The following is a 17,857-nucleotide window of genomic DNA, read 5'->3' as shown; positions in this document are numbered from 1 at the left end:
CCTTATGCCAGTGGTTCTGAAACCTCACCCCATGACAACCAATATCCTATTTAAATGGTTCTACCAGGGCGCGGGCCAAAGGTGACCCGCTAATTTGATACTAGTTGCTTATGTAGCCAAGTCCAGTTTTTCACACGGAAACTATATTAAACAAAGCACATGCATGCATAGCACAGATGTTATAAATGCTTGCAAATTTGTTTACATAGAATATAGTACATTATAATAAGCTTGTGGCCCTTCCGTTTTCTGATCTGGCCCCTTTAGAGAACTACTGTAGTTAAAAGCCCTAAATCCTAGTGTGCCTGGTACTACCCAGCGAAAGGTCTCAGGCCCCTTTGGCTACATATAGGGTTGAGTTGTAAGGGAAAAAAGCAGAGTGCTGAATATTTAAAAGTCAGCAATTTATTAGCTACCAAATGCCCTGCACATGTCTGCAGAAAACCACAAAGATCAAACAAATACAGACTGCATGAAAGGCTTGTACAAAATCTCCCAAACTAGGTTTCCTTTTAAAGCAACTCAGATTATTTGTTAGAGCAGCTTCTTCTGTATTTGTAATATTTTGCTGTTTTATGTAAAACTTGAGCCTTTGAGAAATGTGGTTTATATTTGGTCCCTAGTGGCAAAGAAGTCATTTTTCTACATACCAAATACAAGCAGATATTTCCAAAACGTACAGCATAAAAAAAGAAGAAACGAATGTAGTCCTGACAGCAGCATATAAAGGTGTTAAAAGGCACATCTCCCTAAAAACACATCCTTCGGGATATTGTCATATCGAAGATTTGTAATGTTTCTGCCATTACGGGTTTGTTTTTTTTGTTTTTCACAACAGAAAACTGAAAATAAACTATTCATCCCTCAAAGCATTTTCCAAAATATTTATTTTGAAAACCACTGTACAAATAGCTTCAGGAACGACATCTTGCAATACTGCGGATTTATAAAACGGCTGGTGGTGATGACAAAGCATGGCCATTTCTTATATTACAAATGTGAACAAAAATTGCCATCACTTCTGCGGAAGAATCAGAGTTTGAGAATCAGAAATGAATAATGCAAAAAAATATATATACAATATCTGCAATTTCTCACTTCTATCTAATTAAGTTCTGCGGTGTCCATGTGCATTGTAATAGCAGACTGCACATACATTTAAATAATATACTGCCTTCATTTTCTTTGCAGACAATGCTTTGGGAGTAATCTAGCAGAGCTTGTTGTAGTATTTTATGTAACAGAGAAAATCTATACATGGTATATTATTCTGTACATCCCAAATCTCACTTAAAAGTAACGTTTGGAAGATCTCAGCATCTAACAGTATATTCTGCTTTCACTTTAATATCAGAATGTATTAAACTCCCATGACGTAAAAACCGAGGAGAAATGTGGGCAAACAATCATTAAAAAGTATAAAAATGTTACATCTGTTTCAGATTTTCTATTTCAAATAATTTGAGAACACAATAGCAAGGGAAGGAAAATCATTATTTCTCTGTACATGGTAATATTGTGTTTTTTCCTTTACTGCATCCGCTATTTTAAACGCTTTGAAATGTGTTTGAACTTGAAAAATCAATATTCTCCTTTTGTAAAAAGCGTACCACTTAATGACATCAACAGAAAAAAAAAAAATGTTCCGGAAACATGATTAGCTTCCACGTAGTCTAGCAGTTTTCCTCTAAAAAGTGCCCATCACCCTTACAAACCCTTCCTATTAAAAAAGAATACATTGTACCAAGTATGTAGAATTTTGTCTTAACCCTCTAGGTACTAGTGGAGTTATTTGGTAACATCTGTCAGGAGCCACATCTGCACAAGTGGAGGCCGATGGGTGGTTTAAGTTCATGGCGCAGTCCGGTGTCCACCCGATGAAGCTGTATGCGTGAAACGCGTTGTGGTTGGCAAACACTCCATCCATTACGCAGACACATTGGCATGTGACCGTGCTACGGATCGGGTAGCAGACGTGGTTGCTATTTCTGTTGTATACCTCGTAAGCTCTGATCTGTGCCGGACCAAAGCAAAGTTATAAATGTGTTTAAATAATACTTTTGCATATACTCATTTGTACTTCTCTGTGCCCCTTTCGTTTTGTTGGTTTACAGTTAGGTTAATGGTTAAGGGCTATGTGAGGAAATCAACTATCTTCACAGCTTGGAAAGAATCCCATTGTTGACAAGAGTACAGCGTGACCAACTCCATGGCTGCCACAGGGGCCTGCAACAAGTTGCTCCCTTTTACCACAAATGGATTGAAATATATATATATGTATATATATATATATATATAGGTTCTGTTATAACCAGGGGTGCCACGCGGGATCCATCCGGCACAAATTATCCAGGCTGTTTGCTGCGGCCACCAGTGTGTTGACTTTGCTTTCTCCTCCATCAAACTGGGCCAGATTGTGTAGTCGAGTCACGATGGCAGTGACAGCTTTTTGAACCAGTGAAACCAGCTGCTGGCTGTCCATATTTTCAGGCTGCCCGGCCGGTGAGAGAGGAGAAGAGGTATCCTCTTGTGTTTTCTTGTGCCAAGCAATTATTTCATCCCGAAGCACGGTTTTCAGAATGCCATCAACCTGCGTGAAGGAGAGAATTGGATAATTACATCCAACCAGAAAAGCAGTCGAGGGAAGAGAGGCTCTAGCTAATTGTAACAAGGGGGGGGGGGGGGGGGGAAGAGATCTGGCTCTATGGTACATTAACCTTTTCCTGTCCAGCAGCCACAGGCTCTGATTCCTGTTTGGCTGTCAGATCATTTAGTGAAGGTGTTAAAGGAAAGTGTATTTTGAATGTTGCTTTTGATAATCTGCACATTACTATATTAATATTGAATCACCATCCTGCATTGATGATCGCTAAATGCAATTCAAACTCTTCAAAGCTTTAACTCTTCAGAGCAAACAGACCTTTGCTAGTTCTGCATGAGTTGTACTGGTGAATTCTTCCAGCAAAATTGCCCTTTCTCCTGCTTTTTGGCTGCAATGAAGTTAGCAGTAAACATTAACAGCTGGGATGAGTAGGTGGCTTTATTAATTTGTTCAGGGTTTTTCTCAATAAGCTTGGTGCTCTAGAATGCTAATTTCCAGGGAAAAGGGATCTCTTCAAGGAGCAATCCACGCTAACTAACCCTGCACCCCCAGTTCCTGAGATACCGACCAGTGAAGTTATGGTAGGACGTCCTGATTTTTAAAGAGGATTTAAATGGCCATGCAATAGGAAGCGACAACTGATGATGTTGCCGCTTCCTGTTGGCCTGGGATTTGGCAGCCGTTCTGTTTCCCCTGGAGGGAGATTTAAACCTGGTAAGTTCACCAGTATCTCAGGAACGAGGGGGTCCCCGGAGCTGAAAATAGTTGTGCTTGGCTCTGGGGTACCCCCAATTCTAAAAACAGAGGGTACAAAAAAAACAAGTAGGGGGACGGGGGTCTGCTCATGTAACATTAAAGGCTAAAAAATTAGATAATGTTAAAAAATAATGTGGCATTTTGATGGCTTATATTAACTCCTTCTACAGGGATCTAGCATTAAAATAAATGGTTTGTATTGCTTGCTCTTTGAATTTCAATATATTCATGCATTGTTCTTGCAGAAAATATGGTCTACTTATCCAGTTCTGACCATTCTCCTGTCCGAATTATGCATGAACATTAAATAGGAATCCCCAACCATTTCAGCATGCAGTCATTCAAAGTGGCTACGTGCCTTAGGCTTTGGTCCCGCTGCGTCCGGCGGCGCTCGCGGCCGCGTTACTCACCTGCAGGGGTTTCCTCCCGAGCCGGTCCCAGTCCCCCCTCGCTGCACGGCTCACTACGTGCTGTGACGCGTCAGCTGCCAGGGGATGCAAGAGAATTGTGATCCCGAGCGGTGACGCGTCACGTGGTGCGCTGGTGAGCCTATCAGCGGCGGGGACGGGAGCTGTCAGCCTCCAAAAAGTAATGTGTGTGTGTGTCGACGGAGGGATCAGCTGTGAGGGCATGTGTAGGGGGGGAGCTGCTTACCTTTCAGCCGGCAACAGCACCCTCCTGCAGCCCGGGAGACCAATCTCCGCTGCAGCCATCCGCTGGGGGGGGAGAGGGGGGGGAGGGGTGTATCGGACGGGAGCTGTGGAGGGGGGTGTATCGTACGGGAGTTGTGGAGGGGGGGGGGGGGGAGTAGCATGGAGAGCAGCAGAGGGCATGTGGGGGGTCCCTCCTGCAGCCCGGGAGACCCCTGCTGCAGCCCTCTGCTGAAACCACGCCCCCCCCGGCCGCCGCTCCTTACAGACCGCAGATAGCGGTCAAGTGTCTCTCCATGCGCCGCCTGTCTGCAGTGCAGGCACGTGGTCTGAGGCAGCAGGGCCTTAGCCTAAGGCTGCTCTTATAGTGCCGGCGGCGTCGACGGAAAACAAAAGCATTGTCGCCGTCGTAAGCGCGACGCGACGGTGCGACGGCATCGAACAAAAATTTGGAAGACGATAAAATTAGATTTTTCAGAGGCTGTCGCCACATTTGACAGTCTCTGAACCAATCAATGGCCAGGTCGCCGGAGGCAAAGGGTGACGTCATCCGTCGCGTCGCCGTTGCGCGCACTATAAGCGCGGCCTTAGAAAGGCAAATAGGTTCTTGAGTAAGATTCAAGTAGTTGTATGTTATGTACAACATACAACCCGCAACCTAATTTCACTCTTACGAACATTACATTACATTAATTGTTGCTTCCTGATCATTGATTGTTTGCAGCACAGGAAGAGCTGTGTAACACGGAGGATGTTGCATGTACACCATAAATGCAGCAGAGCATGAGGACAGTCGCTTGAAGCATTGCTGAGAAAATAGTCAGAGTAGAATGGCAAAATAATGTGTGTGAACACCAGCTTGCACACCCTGTAATAGAGTATAGGTTCAAGGGCCATTGGACTGTGAGATCTGTGGCTTTTTGGCTTAAACATACCTAGAGCCCAACAAACAAGATATAGATATAATTTTATTGTATGTCCTACACCATGAGTGGCCAACTCCAGTCCTCAAGGGTCACCAACAGGTCAGGTTTTAAGGATTTCCCTACTTCAGCACAGGTGGCTCAATTAGTCTTAGGCCACGCCCATAGTGTGAGCAACTGCACGCAGCGCCAACAACAGGCCGCACCTCTACGAGGCAGGCCATAGAGTGCGCAACGGCCGGGTCACGTGAGCAATTCAGCCAATGAGGGCGAACCAGCCTTGTGATGTCACGGCTACGCCACACCTCCCTGTCGCTGTGGATCTCTGTCCACAGATCTCTGGGCTGACAGCCGCGCGACGCCATGTGCACGCGCCCACTATATCCGAGGCCTTAGTCATTGATTGAACTACCTGTGCTAAAGCAGGGATATCCATAAAACCTGACCGGTTGGTGGCTCTTGGGGACTGGACTTGGCCACCCTTGTCCTACACACTACGTCAAGGAGCATACAAGCTAAAATGACTTGTGAATGACTGTAATTCATCAGGATTCTTTCATGGAAAAGGATTATTGTACCTTGAAATTTGGCTGCGCAAAGCAGCGAGCAACAGCAATCATGGAAGCAGTCAGTGGACCAGACACACCAATTGTTGTAAGGAACTCGGAAATGTTTGGCGTGAGCCGGAACGGGACAGGGCGATTGGCATCCAGATCTCCTGTGGCATCGTTGATATCAAATCGGAAGTACGCAACATTGAGTTTGCCGGTGTCCTACAAAACAACAAAGGGACTTTAACAACGTGAAAAGAATAGAGCCCACTGAAGATCAAAAACATCTCTGAGTATGTCAGGCACAGGCTTTGCTACAATGCAAGACCTGCATAGCTAGTATTCCTCTCCACCAGAGACTTTTGCCATACTGTACTATTCAAGGTCAATTTACCCTGAAGGGCAAGTACTCTGCTAGTAGTGGATTGATTTCAGGAAATCTGTGAGGTGCCTGTGGCCTCCTGCTGGGCCCAGAAATGCTATTCAAAGTGAGGCTTCAGAAGCATGACAAACTGACCCAGAACTGCAGCGAGAGATGCAAATCACTACACTTTATTTATTCAGTTCTGTTTAACCTCTGGTGCAAGTCAAGTTGATTTATTTTCAGCCAGTAATTGTTTGATATCCCCCAATAGCTGCATAGGCTGAGCTGTTTTGATATACCAAGAGAACCTTTCATTGAACTTTCAATCTGTGCTGATATAGATACAGTATAGATAATTACATTCTCAGAATGAAAAACAGATTTTGCTTTAAACACTGTTTTTATTTCAGATTTAGTTGGATTCCCTCATTGCAGCACCCCACAGGCACTGAAAGGGTCAAGTCAGCTATGTAATGAAAGCAAGATTTGTACAGTAATGTTCTGCTGGGGAGTTTTGAACAAGCTTCTTCAAATAAACGCACCTGTGCAATCTGCAGCATCTCTGGATTCAGTCTGTTCAAATGAAAGACGAATTCTGCAAAGCCGATCAAAGCCAACTGGATAGTGAACATCTTCCGGAATGTCCAATAGTCTGTGGCATTGGGAAACGTGTGTAATGCCCATTCCTTCAGCATACTGCGGGGCACCATGTTACTTTGTACTTCCTTCAGTATGTCACGCAGCACCTGAAACAAAGGCCACATGCTTTCAAGTAACAGACACAGGCCCCATTTCTGTATATTCATCCAAAATCATCATTTATTTTTTTAAAGACTTTTAAAAAGGAGCAATCCACACTAACTAACCTCGCCTTTTCTTTATTACATGACTGGAACCGGGGGATGTTTCCCAGAGTGTAATCCCACTCTCTTCACCTCTGGTTTCCACGATACTTACTGGTGAACTTACCGGTATTATGTTATGCTTTTTCACGGGGATTTAAATAGCCATCCAATAGAAAGACACAACTGATGATGTTGCAGCTGCCTATTGGCCCAAGATTTAGCAGCCACATTATTTAGAAATCACTACAACTGCTTCACAATTTACAGGTAATCACTGCAGCGTTTGAAGCTGAGGTTAAGTATGAACTGCTAACTAAACCCTAATGATTGCTGTATGAAGTTAAGCTTTAGAGTATAATTTTATAAAAAAATAAAATATATATTTTTAAATAGACCTATTTTATTTATTTAATATATAAAAATATTTTACCAGGAAGTAATACATTGAGAGTTACCTCTCGTTTTCAAGTATGTCCTGGGCACAGAGTAAAACAAAATAATACATGGTTACAAATACAGTTACATAAATGAACAAGGTATACATTATATACAAGACATTGCATGCACAGTTAAAGAAAATATATATTATGAGCGTATGAAACAGTTACAGACCAGATTAAAGTGTGAGACAGCCTTAGATTTGAAAGAACTTAAGCTGGTGGTGGATATGAGAGTCTCTGGTAGGTTGTTCCAGTTTTGGGGTGCACGGAAGAAGAAGGAGGAACGTCCGGATACTTTGTTGAGTCTTGGGACCATGAATAGTCTTTTGGAGTCTGATCTCAGGTGATAGGTACTGCATGTGGTAGGGGTGAGGAGCTTGTTCAGGTACCTGGGTAGCTTGCCCAGAAAGTATTTGAGGGTGAGACAGGAAAGGTGAACTTTGCGCCTAGACTCTAGTGATGACCAATCTAGTTCTTTGAGCATTTCGCAGTGATGTGTGTTGTAGTTGCATTGGAGAACAAAACGACAAATTGAATTGTAGAGGGTGTCAAGTTTGCTAAGGTGGGTTTGAGGAGCCGAGCCATATACTATGTCTCCATAGTCAATAATTGGCATTAGCATCTGCTGTGCAATACGCTTTCTGAGAAGGAGACTTAGGGAGGATTTGTTCCTGTAAAGTACCCCTAGTTTGGCAATATAGAAGTAATAGCATTTTATGTTTGGTGATTCATTTTGTATTTTATTGCCTTAGGAAGAATTGAAACGTAACCAATGTGAACGTTCACACTCTACTTCCTAATTATCACTAAACTGCAGCAGAATTATTAGAGAGAAATATTTAGATTTCTAGTCATACATTGCAAGACTGATTTTCAAACAATCACGAGACAGAAAGCAGCTGAACTACTGTACATGCGCGTTGCATCTGTGAAATATGAAATGGATCGCAAAATAATCTTACAAACTGTAATCTACATTTTCTTTTGAAGCCATTCAAATGAGAGAAATTGCTCTCTTGATTGGGTATTATCACTTCTGTCATATTGCTTCAGCCACAAGGTCTCATACCTCACCGGAGGCTAGGTATTAATGTGCCAGGTACGCAGAGCTCAGGTACACACCGTTACAGAACTCTAACCCTTAATAAAGGAGGACGAGCCTGACAGGAGGATGCCAGAATCACAGCTGCTCACAAGGCAGAAAAAAACAGTAACACATTCTCTGTGTCTGCCTTGTGTTCTTAGGGCTGCTGTGGGGTTTTTTTTCTCTGCATCAGTCACATTACAGAATTTGTATTCAGTGAAACGATTGTGTATTAATCACATCCTGGGTGGTTTCTGGTACCACTGCTACTTACGTGGCAAGTTTTTTTTTTTTAAATATATTTTGCCATAAAAATTGAGATATTAATCTAATCTTCAAGTAAGTCCAAGGAAGGCACAGGGAGAATGAAATGATTTGTCCAAGATCAAACAAAGTGCAAATAGCCCAGGCTGGCCCTGAATCCACATGATTGGGTAATCAACTAACACGAGACACTATGCTAAACTTTCTCTGACAAGCAGATCTAAAGAGATATTCACTATGCAGTCTTTTCCCATGATGGAGAAGAGATCAGATCCATTCAACTGAATGGAGCTAAAGGGTTCTCCAGAGCTGGAAAGCAGTTTTACAGCATATTGAGTAAGAACCACCGTCTGTTATGAAGTGGCATACGGTGAACGAGTTAAAGCAAATAAATGAGGACAAGAAAAGAATGCACACAATGCGCACCAGGGATTAATAATAGTAAATGTATTTATTAATAAAAAGTAACCGAGGGGATCCAACCCCACCTCAGTACATATGAGTCAGAGAACTAAGTTCAAGTGTGGAAAGCCCAACCCTAAGGTTAATTGTTGCTACCCAATTAAACTAAGTCCATCAACCGCATAACACACAATAAAACAGTAAAATAATAAAACGACAGTGTTCAATATTAAAGATAAATGAATCTTGAAAAACCTATATTATAGTTAAACAACTGTCTACAAATGGCAGGGGGAGACGGAGACTTACACAGAAGCCCAGAACGGGTGCCACGGTAAACGTATAGAGATCCGGATCACACCACCGCAGAGGTCTAAACACCGCCGGAGCTTCCTGCAAACGCCGTCTCAGCCTGTCAAAAACACGCGCAGAGTGACCCGTCGTGACCTCTACGCGTTTCGCACAACGTGCTTCGTCAGGAGGTCACGCACAAAGTCACGTACGCGTATTTACATAACCAACAGCCAATCAAATGCTTGACTGTGAATTCGAACAGATAGGATACCAAACGTTAGTGTCCTCCCGAATGCTGTCTATATTCCCATAAGGGCAACAATAATGCCCGAACTAAACTATAGAACAAAGGAATAAAAAGGAATAAAAAGTAATCATATATACAGCATATCTCAACGTCACATACAAATCCAATAAGTACAATTTTAGACTCAAATGCGAAGCATGCTACATAATACATCTGAAAGTATTTAAGAAATACCTAAAAGAAAATGGAATAACATATTCAATAAACTTACTAAGGTTGTTGTATACCGTTATATACATGTATTATTTTGGGAACGGTGTAAGTTCAATTAACTCGTTAAATCCAATGGGGTACCTTGTTTGGAATGTGTAAATCCAATATTGTTCTCGCTTTAATAGGTAAAGATCTCTATTACCTTGTCTAATATCGGATGGTACACATTCCAATCCCTTAAATCTAATACAAGAAGGATCATTATTATGAACTTCTTTAAAATGCTTTAGTAAGGGAGTAAGGGGCATACCTTTTGCTAGAGTTTTTGGTATATTTCTCACATTACGTAAATGTTCTAACATACGCATTTTAAATGGTCTCTTAGTCTTACCAATGTACTGTAAATTACAGCTACATTGCAAAACATAGACCACATGCGTAGTAAGACAATTTATAAAACTCTTAATGTCATAAACATGGTTGGTAGCACACAAGGTTACAGTTTTATCTTTTGTAATATGATTGCACGCCTTACATTTGCCGCACTTGTATGTGCCTGTAATTCCTAGGCTAGTTCTCATATCACCAGAAGATTTATTCTTTCTAACAACCTGACTTGGAGCCAATAGGCTTTTCAAATTAGGTGCACGCTTGAATACGACACCCGGTTGTGATTTCAAATAGGGTCCCAATATAGGGTCCATTTTTAGTACATTCCAGTGTTTACGTAACACTTTTTTAATGTTATTATGTGCCCCACTAAATTGAGTAATGAAAGGAGGTATACCATCCTTTTTCTTATTAGCCCCTTTTATTTTACCATGATGATATCTGAGCAGAGACTCCCGTTGGATTTTTTCCGTCCTTGCTAATGAGTGATCTATCAAATCCTCATTATATTGTTTGGCAAGGAATCTATTTTTAAGGAATAGAGATTGTTCATCGAAGTCTTTGATCTTTGAATCATTCCTTTTTATTCTCAAAAATTGATTAAACGGGATATTCTGAACCCATCTCTTATCATGACAACTAAAGGGGTCCAAATATGAATTGACATTTGTTGCTTTAAAAGGAGTTCTAGTTTGAATAGTATTAGCTTCGATATAGATCTCCAAATCAAGAAAATGAATGCTCACATTACTATTCTCGCTACTGAATTTTAAATTGAACTCATTTACATTCAAAAGAGAAACAAAGTCAAGATAAGACTCTTCACTTCCTTCCCAGATGATGATAATGTCATCAATGTACCTCCTACACAGCTTCAGCTGCAGAGGAGGACACCCAACGACCATGAGAGACTCCCACTGTCCCATATACAAATTGGCAAACGATGGGGCAAATGTAGTTCCCATCGCCGTCCCCAAGGTTTGTAAAAAATATATAGAATCAAACATAAAATAATTGTGACTCAAAATAAATTGTACAGAAGTGAGAATAAATTCAATTTGTGATATGGGTAAAGTTTGTGGTGTCATCAAGTGTCTAACTGCCTCTATACCTTTTAAGTGAGGAATACTCGTGTATAAGGTACTAGTTGATATACCCGGCGTTGCCCGGGCGTGGAAGGGCAGGGGGCATGGGGCGTGGAAAGGCGGGGGGGCGTGGAAAGGCGGGGGGGGGAGGGCGTGGAAAGGCGGGGGGGGGCGTGGAAAGGCGGGGGGGGGGCGTGGAAAGGCGGGGGGCGTGGAAAGGCGGGGGGCGTGGAAAGGCGGGGGGGAGGCGTGGAAAGGCGGGGGGGGGTGGAAGGGCTGGGAGGGACCAATGGCAGGGAGGGGCAGAGGGCAGGGAGGGGCAAAGGGCAGGGAGGGGCGGGGGGGCAGGGAGGGGCGGGGGGGCAAAGGGCAGGGAGGGGCGGGGGGGCAAAGGCCAGGGAGGGGCAGGGGCAGGGGGGGCAAAGGGCAGGGGGGGCAAAGGGCAGGGAGGGGTGGGGGGGCAAAGGGCAGGGAGGGGCAGGTGGGGCAAAGGGCAGGGAGGGGCAGGTGGGGCAAAGGGCAGGGAGGGGCGGGGGGGGCAAAGGGCAGGGAGGGGCAGGGGGGCAAAGGGCAGGGAGGGGCAGGGGCGCAAAGGGCAGGGAGGGGCGGGGGGCAAAGGGCAGGAGGGGCAGGGGGGGGCAAAGGGCAGGGAGGGGCAGGGGGGGGCAAAGGGCAGGGAGGGGCAGGGGGGCAAAGGGCAGGGAGGGGCAAAGGGCAGGGAGGGGGCAAAGAGAGGGGTGGGGGGGCAAAGAGAGGGGTGGGGGGGGCAAAGAGAGGGGAGGGGGTGAAAGCTGTTCCACGTTGACCATGTTGTGATTTGTGCAGTAAACTGATTTCGTGTGTGCATGATTGCGGACAGTGGGGAGTGGTCTTTTAGTGATGGGCCGCGGCGGCATGCGGAGTGGCGAGAGGGGGTTGGGGGTGTGAGCGGCTGCTCGGTCTGGCCCGCGGCAGCATGCGGAGTGGCGAGAGGGGGTTGGGGGTGTGAGCGGCTGCTCGGTCTGGCCCGCGGCGGCATGCGGAGTGGCGAGAGGGGGTTGGGGGTGTGAGCGGCTGCTCGGTCTGGCCCGCGGCGGCATGCGGAGTGGCGAGAGGGGGTTGGGGGTGTGAGCGGCTGCTCGGTCTGGCCCACGGCGGCATGCGGAGTGGCAAGAGGGGGTTGGGGGTGTGAGCGGCTGCTCGGTCTGGCCCGCGGCGGCATGCGGAGTGGCGAGAGGGGGTTGGGGGTGTGAGCGGCTGCTCGGTCTGGCTCGCGGCGGCATGCGGAGTGGCGAGAGGGGGTTGGGGGTGTGAGCGGCTGCTCGGTCTGGCTCGCGGCGGCATGCGGAGTGGCGAGAGGGGGTTGGGGGTGTGAGCGGCTGCTCGGTCTGGCCCACGGCGGCATGCGGAGTGGCGAGGGGTGTTAGCGTCGTGTTTGAGGTCCGGCGTTGGCGGTGTAGGGTAAGTGTGCTGATCGAGAGTGTTGTTGGGGGGGGGGGAGATCTTGCTCGTTTTCGAGGACACGCGGCGGAAAGTGCCGCGTGGGGTAAGAGCGTAGCAAAGGGGCCGTAGTGGTGATAGGGGGTGGTTCAGCGCCGGGAAGGGCGGAGGGTGGGTGGTCAAGGGCGGCTAGCCGTTGAGGAGGGCCAGAGGGGTGATAGTGGGGGGGGAGTGTTGTACTTACTTTTGGTGCCCTGGTGAGCGTCTCGTCAGCGTCTCTAGGGTTGAGCGGCGTGTGTGTGTGTGTGTCTCTCCTTTGGCCCGTCACTCCGCCTCAGGCCAATGAGAGGAGTGCGGGGGCGGGCGGGCCAAGGGACCAATGAGATTTCCCCTAGGGACACAGGACATCCAGACAGGCATACAGTGCTTTCACAAATATAGTATAAGATGAATGTCTAATGTGGCCAACCAATAATTGTCATGCAAACTGAAGTCGTTCAGGACCTGTAGAACCATAGTGGTATCTTTTAAGTGAGAAAGAAGTGTTGTAACAAGTGATTGTAAATAAAAATCAACATATATGGACAAATTAGAAGTGAGGGAATTGATCCCTGAAATAATAGGACGTCCTGGTGGGGAAGTGAGTGATTTGTGCATCTTGGGGATGTAATAAAAGATAGGGACAGTGGGAGTCTCAATCAATAAGAATTCATACTCTGGTTTAGAAAGAATTCCAATATCAAAAGCCTCTTTAAGGTGTATTTTAATAAGTCCTAGATATTCCTTAGTGGGGTCTTTCTTTAGTGTAATATATGAAGTGTGATCCATCAATAGACGATGAGCCTCTTGGAAATAGTCCTCTATATTTAAGAGAACTATTCCACCACCCTTATCTGCTGATCTTAAAACAATGTCTGGGTTTGATTTTAATTTCTTAATACTTCTTTGCTCCTCCCAAGTAAGGTTGGAGTAAGATCCATTGGACTTTTTCCTACAAAGTTCTTTTAGATCCTGTTCAACTAATTTCCCAAACAACTCAATATGTGGTCCTTTACATGCATAAGGGAAAAACACTGATTTTGGTTTAAATCCTGTGTGTAAAATTGACAAAATCAGGATCACTATCTCTCAATAATGCCTCTAGATCTTCAATTATAGCCAATTGATCCATATCATTTTGAACAGGATCATCCAAAGGAATAGAGTCTGATGTGACCAATGTATTGCTTGTATTGCTGAAGTGAAGGTGCAAGGTTAATTTCCTTAGATATTTTTGTAAATCAATAAAGAGATCAAATTCATTAGAATCCCTTGTGGGGGCAAACGTTAGACCCTTTTTTAACACTTCAAAGAGGGTCGATCTATGTTTAAAGAGGATAAATTAAAGATGCCATTAGCAACTAATGTTACTGGCTCAGGGAACCCCTCTTTGTGGGAGGACTTTCTCCCTCTTCTCTTACCTCGTCTGAATACCCCCTTTTGCGCATATTCGACTTTGTTAAGGGTTTTTGAGGGGAGGTTGTCCAAATCCCAACTTGGTCTTTTTTGCTCCGCACACATGCTGCAAGGGGATTTACATTTCCAATCTACTATACATCTGCAGCACGAGCGCTGAATTTTCTACATTATCTGTCAAATAAATGAGGACTAAGCTTCTTCTTTCAACTAGCAGATGACCATGTGCACATCAAAAAGGACAGTCCAGCTGTTCAGCATGGCTAAGCTTATTATCATTTTATTTTCAGCTCATTTACAGTGAAATGACAAAATAGCAAGTAAATGCATACCGCAGGATGATGAAACCTGAGGAGGGTGCAGAATGGTTCTACAGTGAGGTTTCCAAATTCATTAATCAAAGATTCCTTACCTGATGACTGGCTTGAGTCCCTCGCGCTTGAACTGTGGCCAATCTGTCATAGTAACGAGAAATAGGGTTGTCATGCTCAATGCCTTTCTTGGCACAGCGCTGCTTATAGATCTCCACCAAGGAGAGAGAAGAGGGATTGTCTTCGACCAGACGCATCTGCGGTGAGACGGCCACAACACGGGGGACTGGAAATTATTGTTTGAAGAGGAAGAGAGGAGTGGGGGGAACATTGATTAATGCAACGGTAAAGTAATGCAGACAGTGAGGCCTAAACAATACGAAGAAATCTGCTAAGCAGAGTCAATAAATTATTTGTATGCATTGCAGCAGAAACCAACACCTGGCAGCTGAGAGCCACCATCTCTAACCAACAATGATAGCAACACGCGCTGAACTAGCCATCTACCCTTTAATCATTAAAGAGGGAAATTAAGTAGCAAGGTGCATATATGTACACGGCACATTTCAAATATTTGATTAATGTACCATTACACCATTGATCGCTAAATAGTTGGTGTGTTTGGTCTTAAAGCAACATTTCATCCAAAATCCTGTTTAAAAATAAATAAGAGAACACTGATAAGTGACAACAGGTTGTCACTAAAAGTCCCTAAAGCTTGCACTCATTGTAAACAGTAGAATGTTCATAAAGTACCAGTTAAATAACTAGTACCACTAATATCAAATTATTATTAGTGGTACTAGTTATTTAACTGGTACTTTATGTACATTCTACTGTTTACAATGAGTGCAAGCTTTAGGGACTTTTAGTGACAACCTCTTGTCACTTATCAGTGTTCTCTTACGGTTTTTTCCCTATGCACCGTTGATTTCTTTCTTCTGTAGTTGGTGAGCAAGGTGTTTTTGTGTTTATTTTAAAAATAAATAAGTTGTGTAGTTTTAGATTATACTTACTGCATTCCCACCCCCCCCCCCCGCCCAATTTTTTGTTCACTTTGCCTTTATATATATATTTTTAAAGTTAATGTATTAATCATTCATGGATCGCTATAGCAACCATTTATAAAGGCACACTACTTCCTCTTGAGATTTAGGCGGCCATATTGTGTGGGAAGCAGAATCTTCATTGACCGATCACAGGAGAACGGAAAAATTGGCATCTTAGATAATTGCATTGCCGTAAAACAAAAACTTGGGCAAGAGGAAATGCCCCTTTAAGAGCTTGTTCCCATTTATTATACCCGGTGTTATTTTGCGGTGTTGATTACGTCTGTGAAGCGCTATGTACATGGATAATGCTTTACACAAATATATACACACATAAATGTTATAGACACAGAAACAGAATCCATACAGTGGTCACAGATGGAGCTGGAAGGAAGAAGCGGTCAACTGGAGATTAGCATTTGCATTATGGGATTAGACGTGGCATTCTATTGTCTAACATAAACCATAATACATTATTTACATTTCCACTGCTGATGGCTGTTAACCAGAACAGAACATTTGTTTTCAAAATGAGATATTTGACAAAGTCAGTCAGTAGCTTTAGGCTGAGCTCACACTGCCTGCTATGGCCGCGCGTTTCCATGCGTGCCTCGGCCGCGCGCTCCTGCAGCCCAGCGATCTCTGCTCAAGCTGCAGGAGTTGTGTCGCAGCAGGGGGTGTGATAAAAATTCACCTTCAGACCGGGGGGGTGGGGGGTTGTGCAGCGAAGACCAGGGGTGTGTGAAGCGGGGACCGTGGGTGTGTGAAGCGGGGATTGGGTGCGCCAGCAAACACTAAGCTGGTCAGAAGTAGGGGGAAAAGGGCAAGCAGAAATGCAGCTTATAAGGAGCCCTTTTAAAACCATAATGCTCTGCAATAACTTTTTATTTATGTTTTCTCCCTCCCCCCTCCCCCCCCTCCCACCACGTCCCTCCCGTTCCTTCGGTTTCACTGCCGAGTCTCATTTTCAGCAGCCAATCAGTGTAAACGTCTGGACATTGATTGGCTGCTGAAATTGACGTCACGCTGCTGCAGCCGGAGATCACAGATTGAAAAGACTCCCGCGACTGCAGCAGCGTCGGCGCCGCACTTTGCAGCCAATGGTAGTTTCAATACCGAACACTAACATTGGCCGCCGGGCATCTGAGACGAACGTGCGCGCACCCGTCGTGTAGCACGCTGTGTGGGCGGGGCCTTATATTTAAAAATGTGCTTTACCTCGGCTAACTACATTTTCCTCTAACAAGTCCTCCCAATAAAACGGGATTAGGATAATGTGTAGTTAATGCAGAAATGGACGTTAACGCACGTGTAGCCGTGTTACCACAGTCCTCCCTGAAGGTTGTGATCCCATTAAATGGACCAGCATAAGGAGTCCTTGGTAGATTAAGTCATACAGTAAGTGCAGAGGTTTCAAACCCTCACAAGTTTCTTATACAGGTGAGCAGCCACTAGGAGAGAGTGTGTATAATGTAGCCCCGAGCATTTCTCCAGGATTGATACCGCGGCCAGAACTTTGCACAAATACTGATTAGGAGCGAAATAATTGAACTATTCTTGAAAAAACAAACTTGTTGCTTAACACATTAATTTAGATGCACATACAGTATAACTTCATTTGAAACATCAATTACAAAAAAAAAAAAAAAAAAGTCTGTTTAATCTTTCTACATAATACAATCAACTGTTAGATCCAGATAGATGCAGTGACATGCTTGGGTGTGCCATGGGTGTGCAGTGACATGCTTGGGTGTGCCATGGGCGTGCCAAAGACCATGTAATGTGCCAACAAGGGGATGAAGAGTTCAATATACTCAGATTTGCTCAATGCAAGGACTCTGTAACACCTTTGCATGCAAGTTTTCACAATATATTTTCCACAAGTTTATTTACAAGAGAGCGCAAAATGAAAACCTTGATTAAACGGTTTGTTATATTCTATCTGATAATTACAGACCAATTAAAACACTATGCGTCACATTCAGCATCCACATTAGCGAGCTGGATCTTCTAGTTTGCTTCCATTTAACTCTAGGGGGCATGAGTTTAACCTTCTGCGCACGCCGGCACTGCCATACGAGCGCATCAATTACCCAACAGGAGACTGTGTTAAAATGATGCATGCAAATTCCTTTCTTTGGGAAGAAGACATACCAGTAAATTTATTCCAGCCAGGCCCTTCACCAGCTTGGGCTCTGACTATGTTATTTTTTTACATTTGTTTTCCCAATCCCTTATAAATCCTTTAACCCTTTCTAGGACAATAGAGTAATTTCCCTTCAACAACAAACAATAACATTACATTGTTCAACAAAAATGACCATCAACTGATGGAGTTTATTTTCAAAATTGCAAAACTATCAGTTTATTAAACATTCTAGGTATACAAGTGATATACCAGGCACACATACTGTACTTTTTATTATACATTAAAATGAAGCTTTACAGAATTTTGAGAATTTGCAACATCGGGTTCACAGTATTCCGTTAGTCGCTGCGATAGTTATCCATTT

The 17,857-nt window shown here is 44.2% G+C and overlaps 1 protein-coding gene across 2 annotated transcripts in view; it reads right to left on the bottom strand.

Moving 5' to 3' along the window:
- Window positions 1-418: 418 nt before the first annotated feature.
- Window positions 419-17,857, bottom strand: part of TRRAP (transformation/transcription domain associated protein) — a 127,917-nt gene continuing 110,478 nt past the window's right edge. Inside the window, exons 69-72 of one of the 2 annotated variants that reach the window (XM_075565475.1) lie at window positions 14,397-14,581; window positions 6,389-6,592; window positions 5,510-5,704; window positions 419-2,590 (exon numbers count right to left, since the gene is read on the bottom strand). In XM_075565475.1, the coding sequence (XP_075421590.1) occupies window positions 2,306-2,590; window positions 5,510-5,704; window positions 6,389-6,592; window positions 14,397-14,581 (869 nt within the window). In that variant the 3' untranslated portion in view covers window positions 419-2,305. The remainder of the gene's footprint in view (window positions 2,591-5,509; window positions 5,705-6,388; window positions 6,593-14,396; window positions 14,582-17,857) is intronic. The other variant, XM_075565476.1, reaches the window with a different exon arrangement.

Source organism: Ascaphus truei, chromosome 11, assembly GCF_040206685.1.
Source record: "Ascaphus truei isolate aAscTru1 chromosome 11, aAscTru1.hap1, whole genome shotgun sequence".
Taxonomy (NCBI): Eukaryota; Metazoa; Chordata; class Amphibia; order Anura; family Ascaphidae; genus Ascaphus; species Ascaphus truei.
The sequence above is the reverse complement of the archived record's forward strand: the minus strand, read 5'-3'. Positions and strand labels throughout refer to the sequence as shown.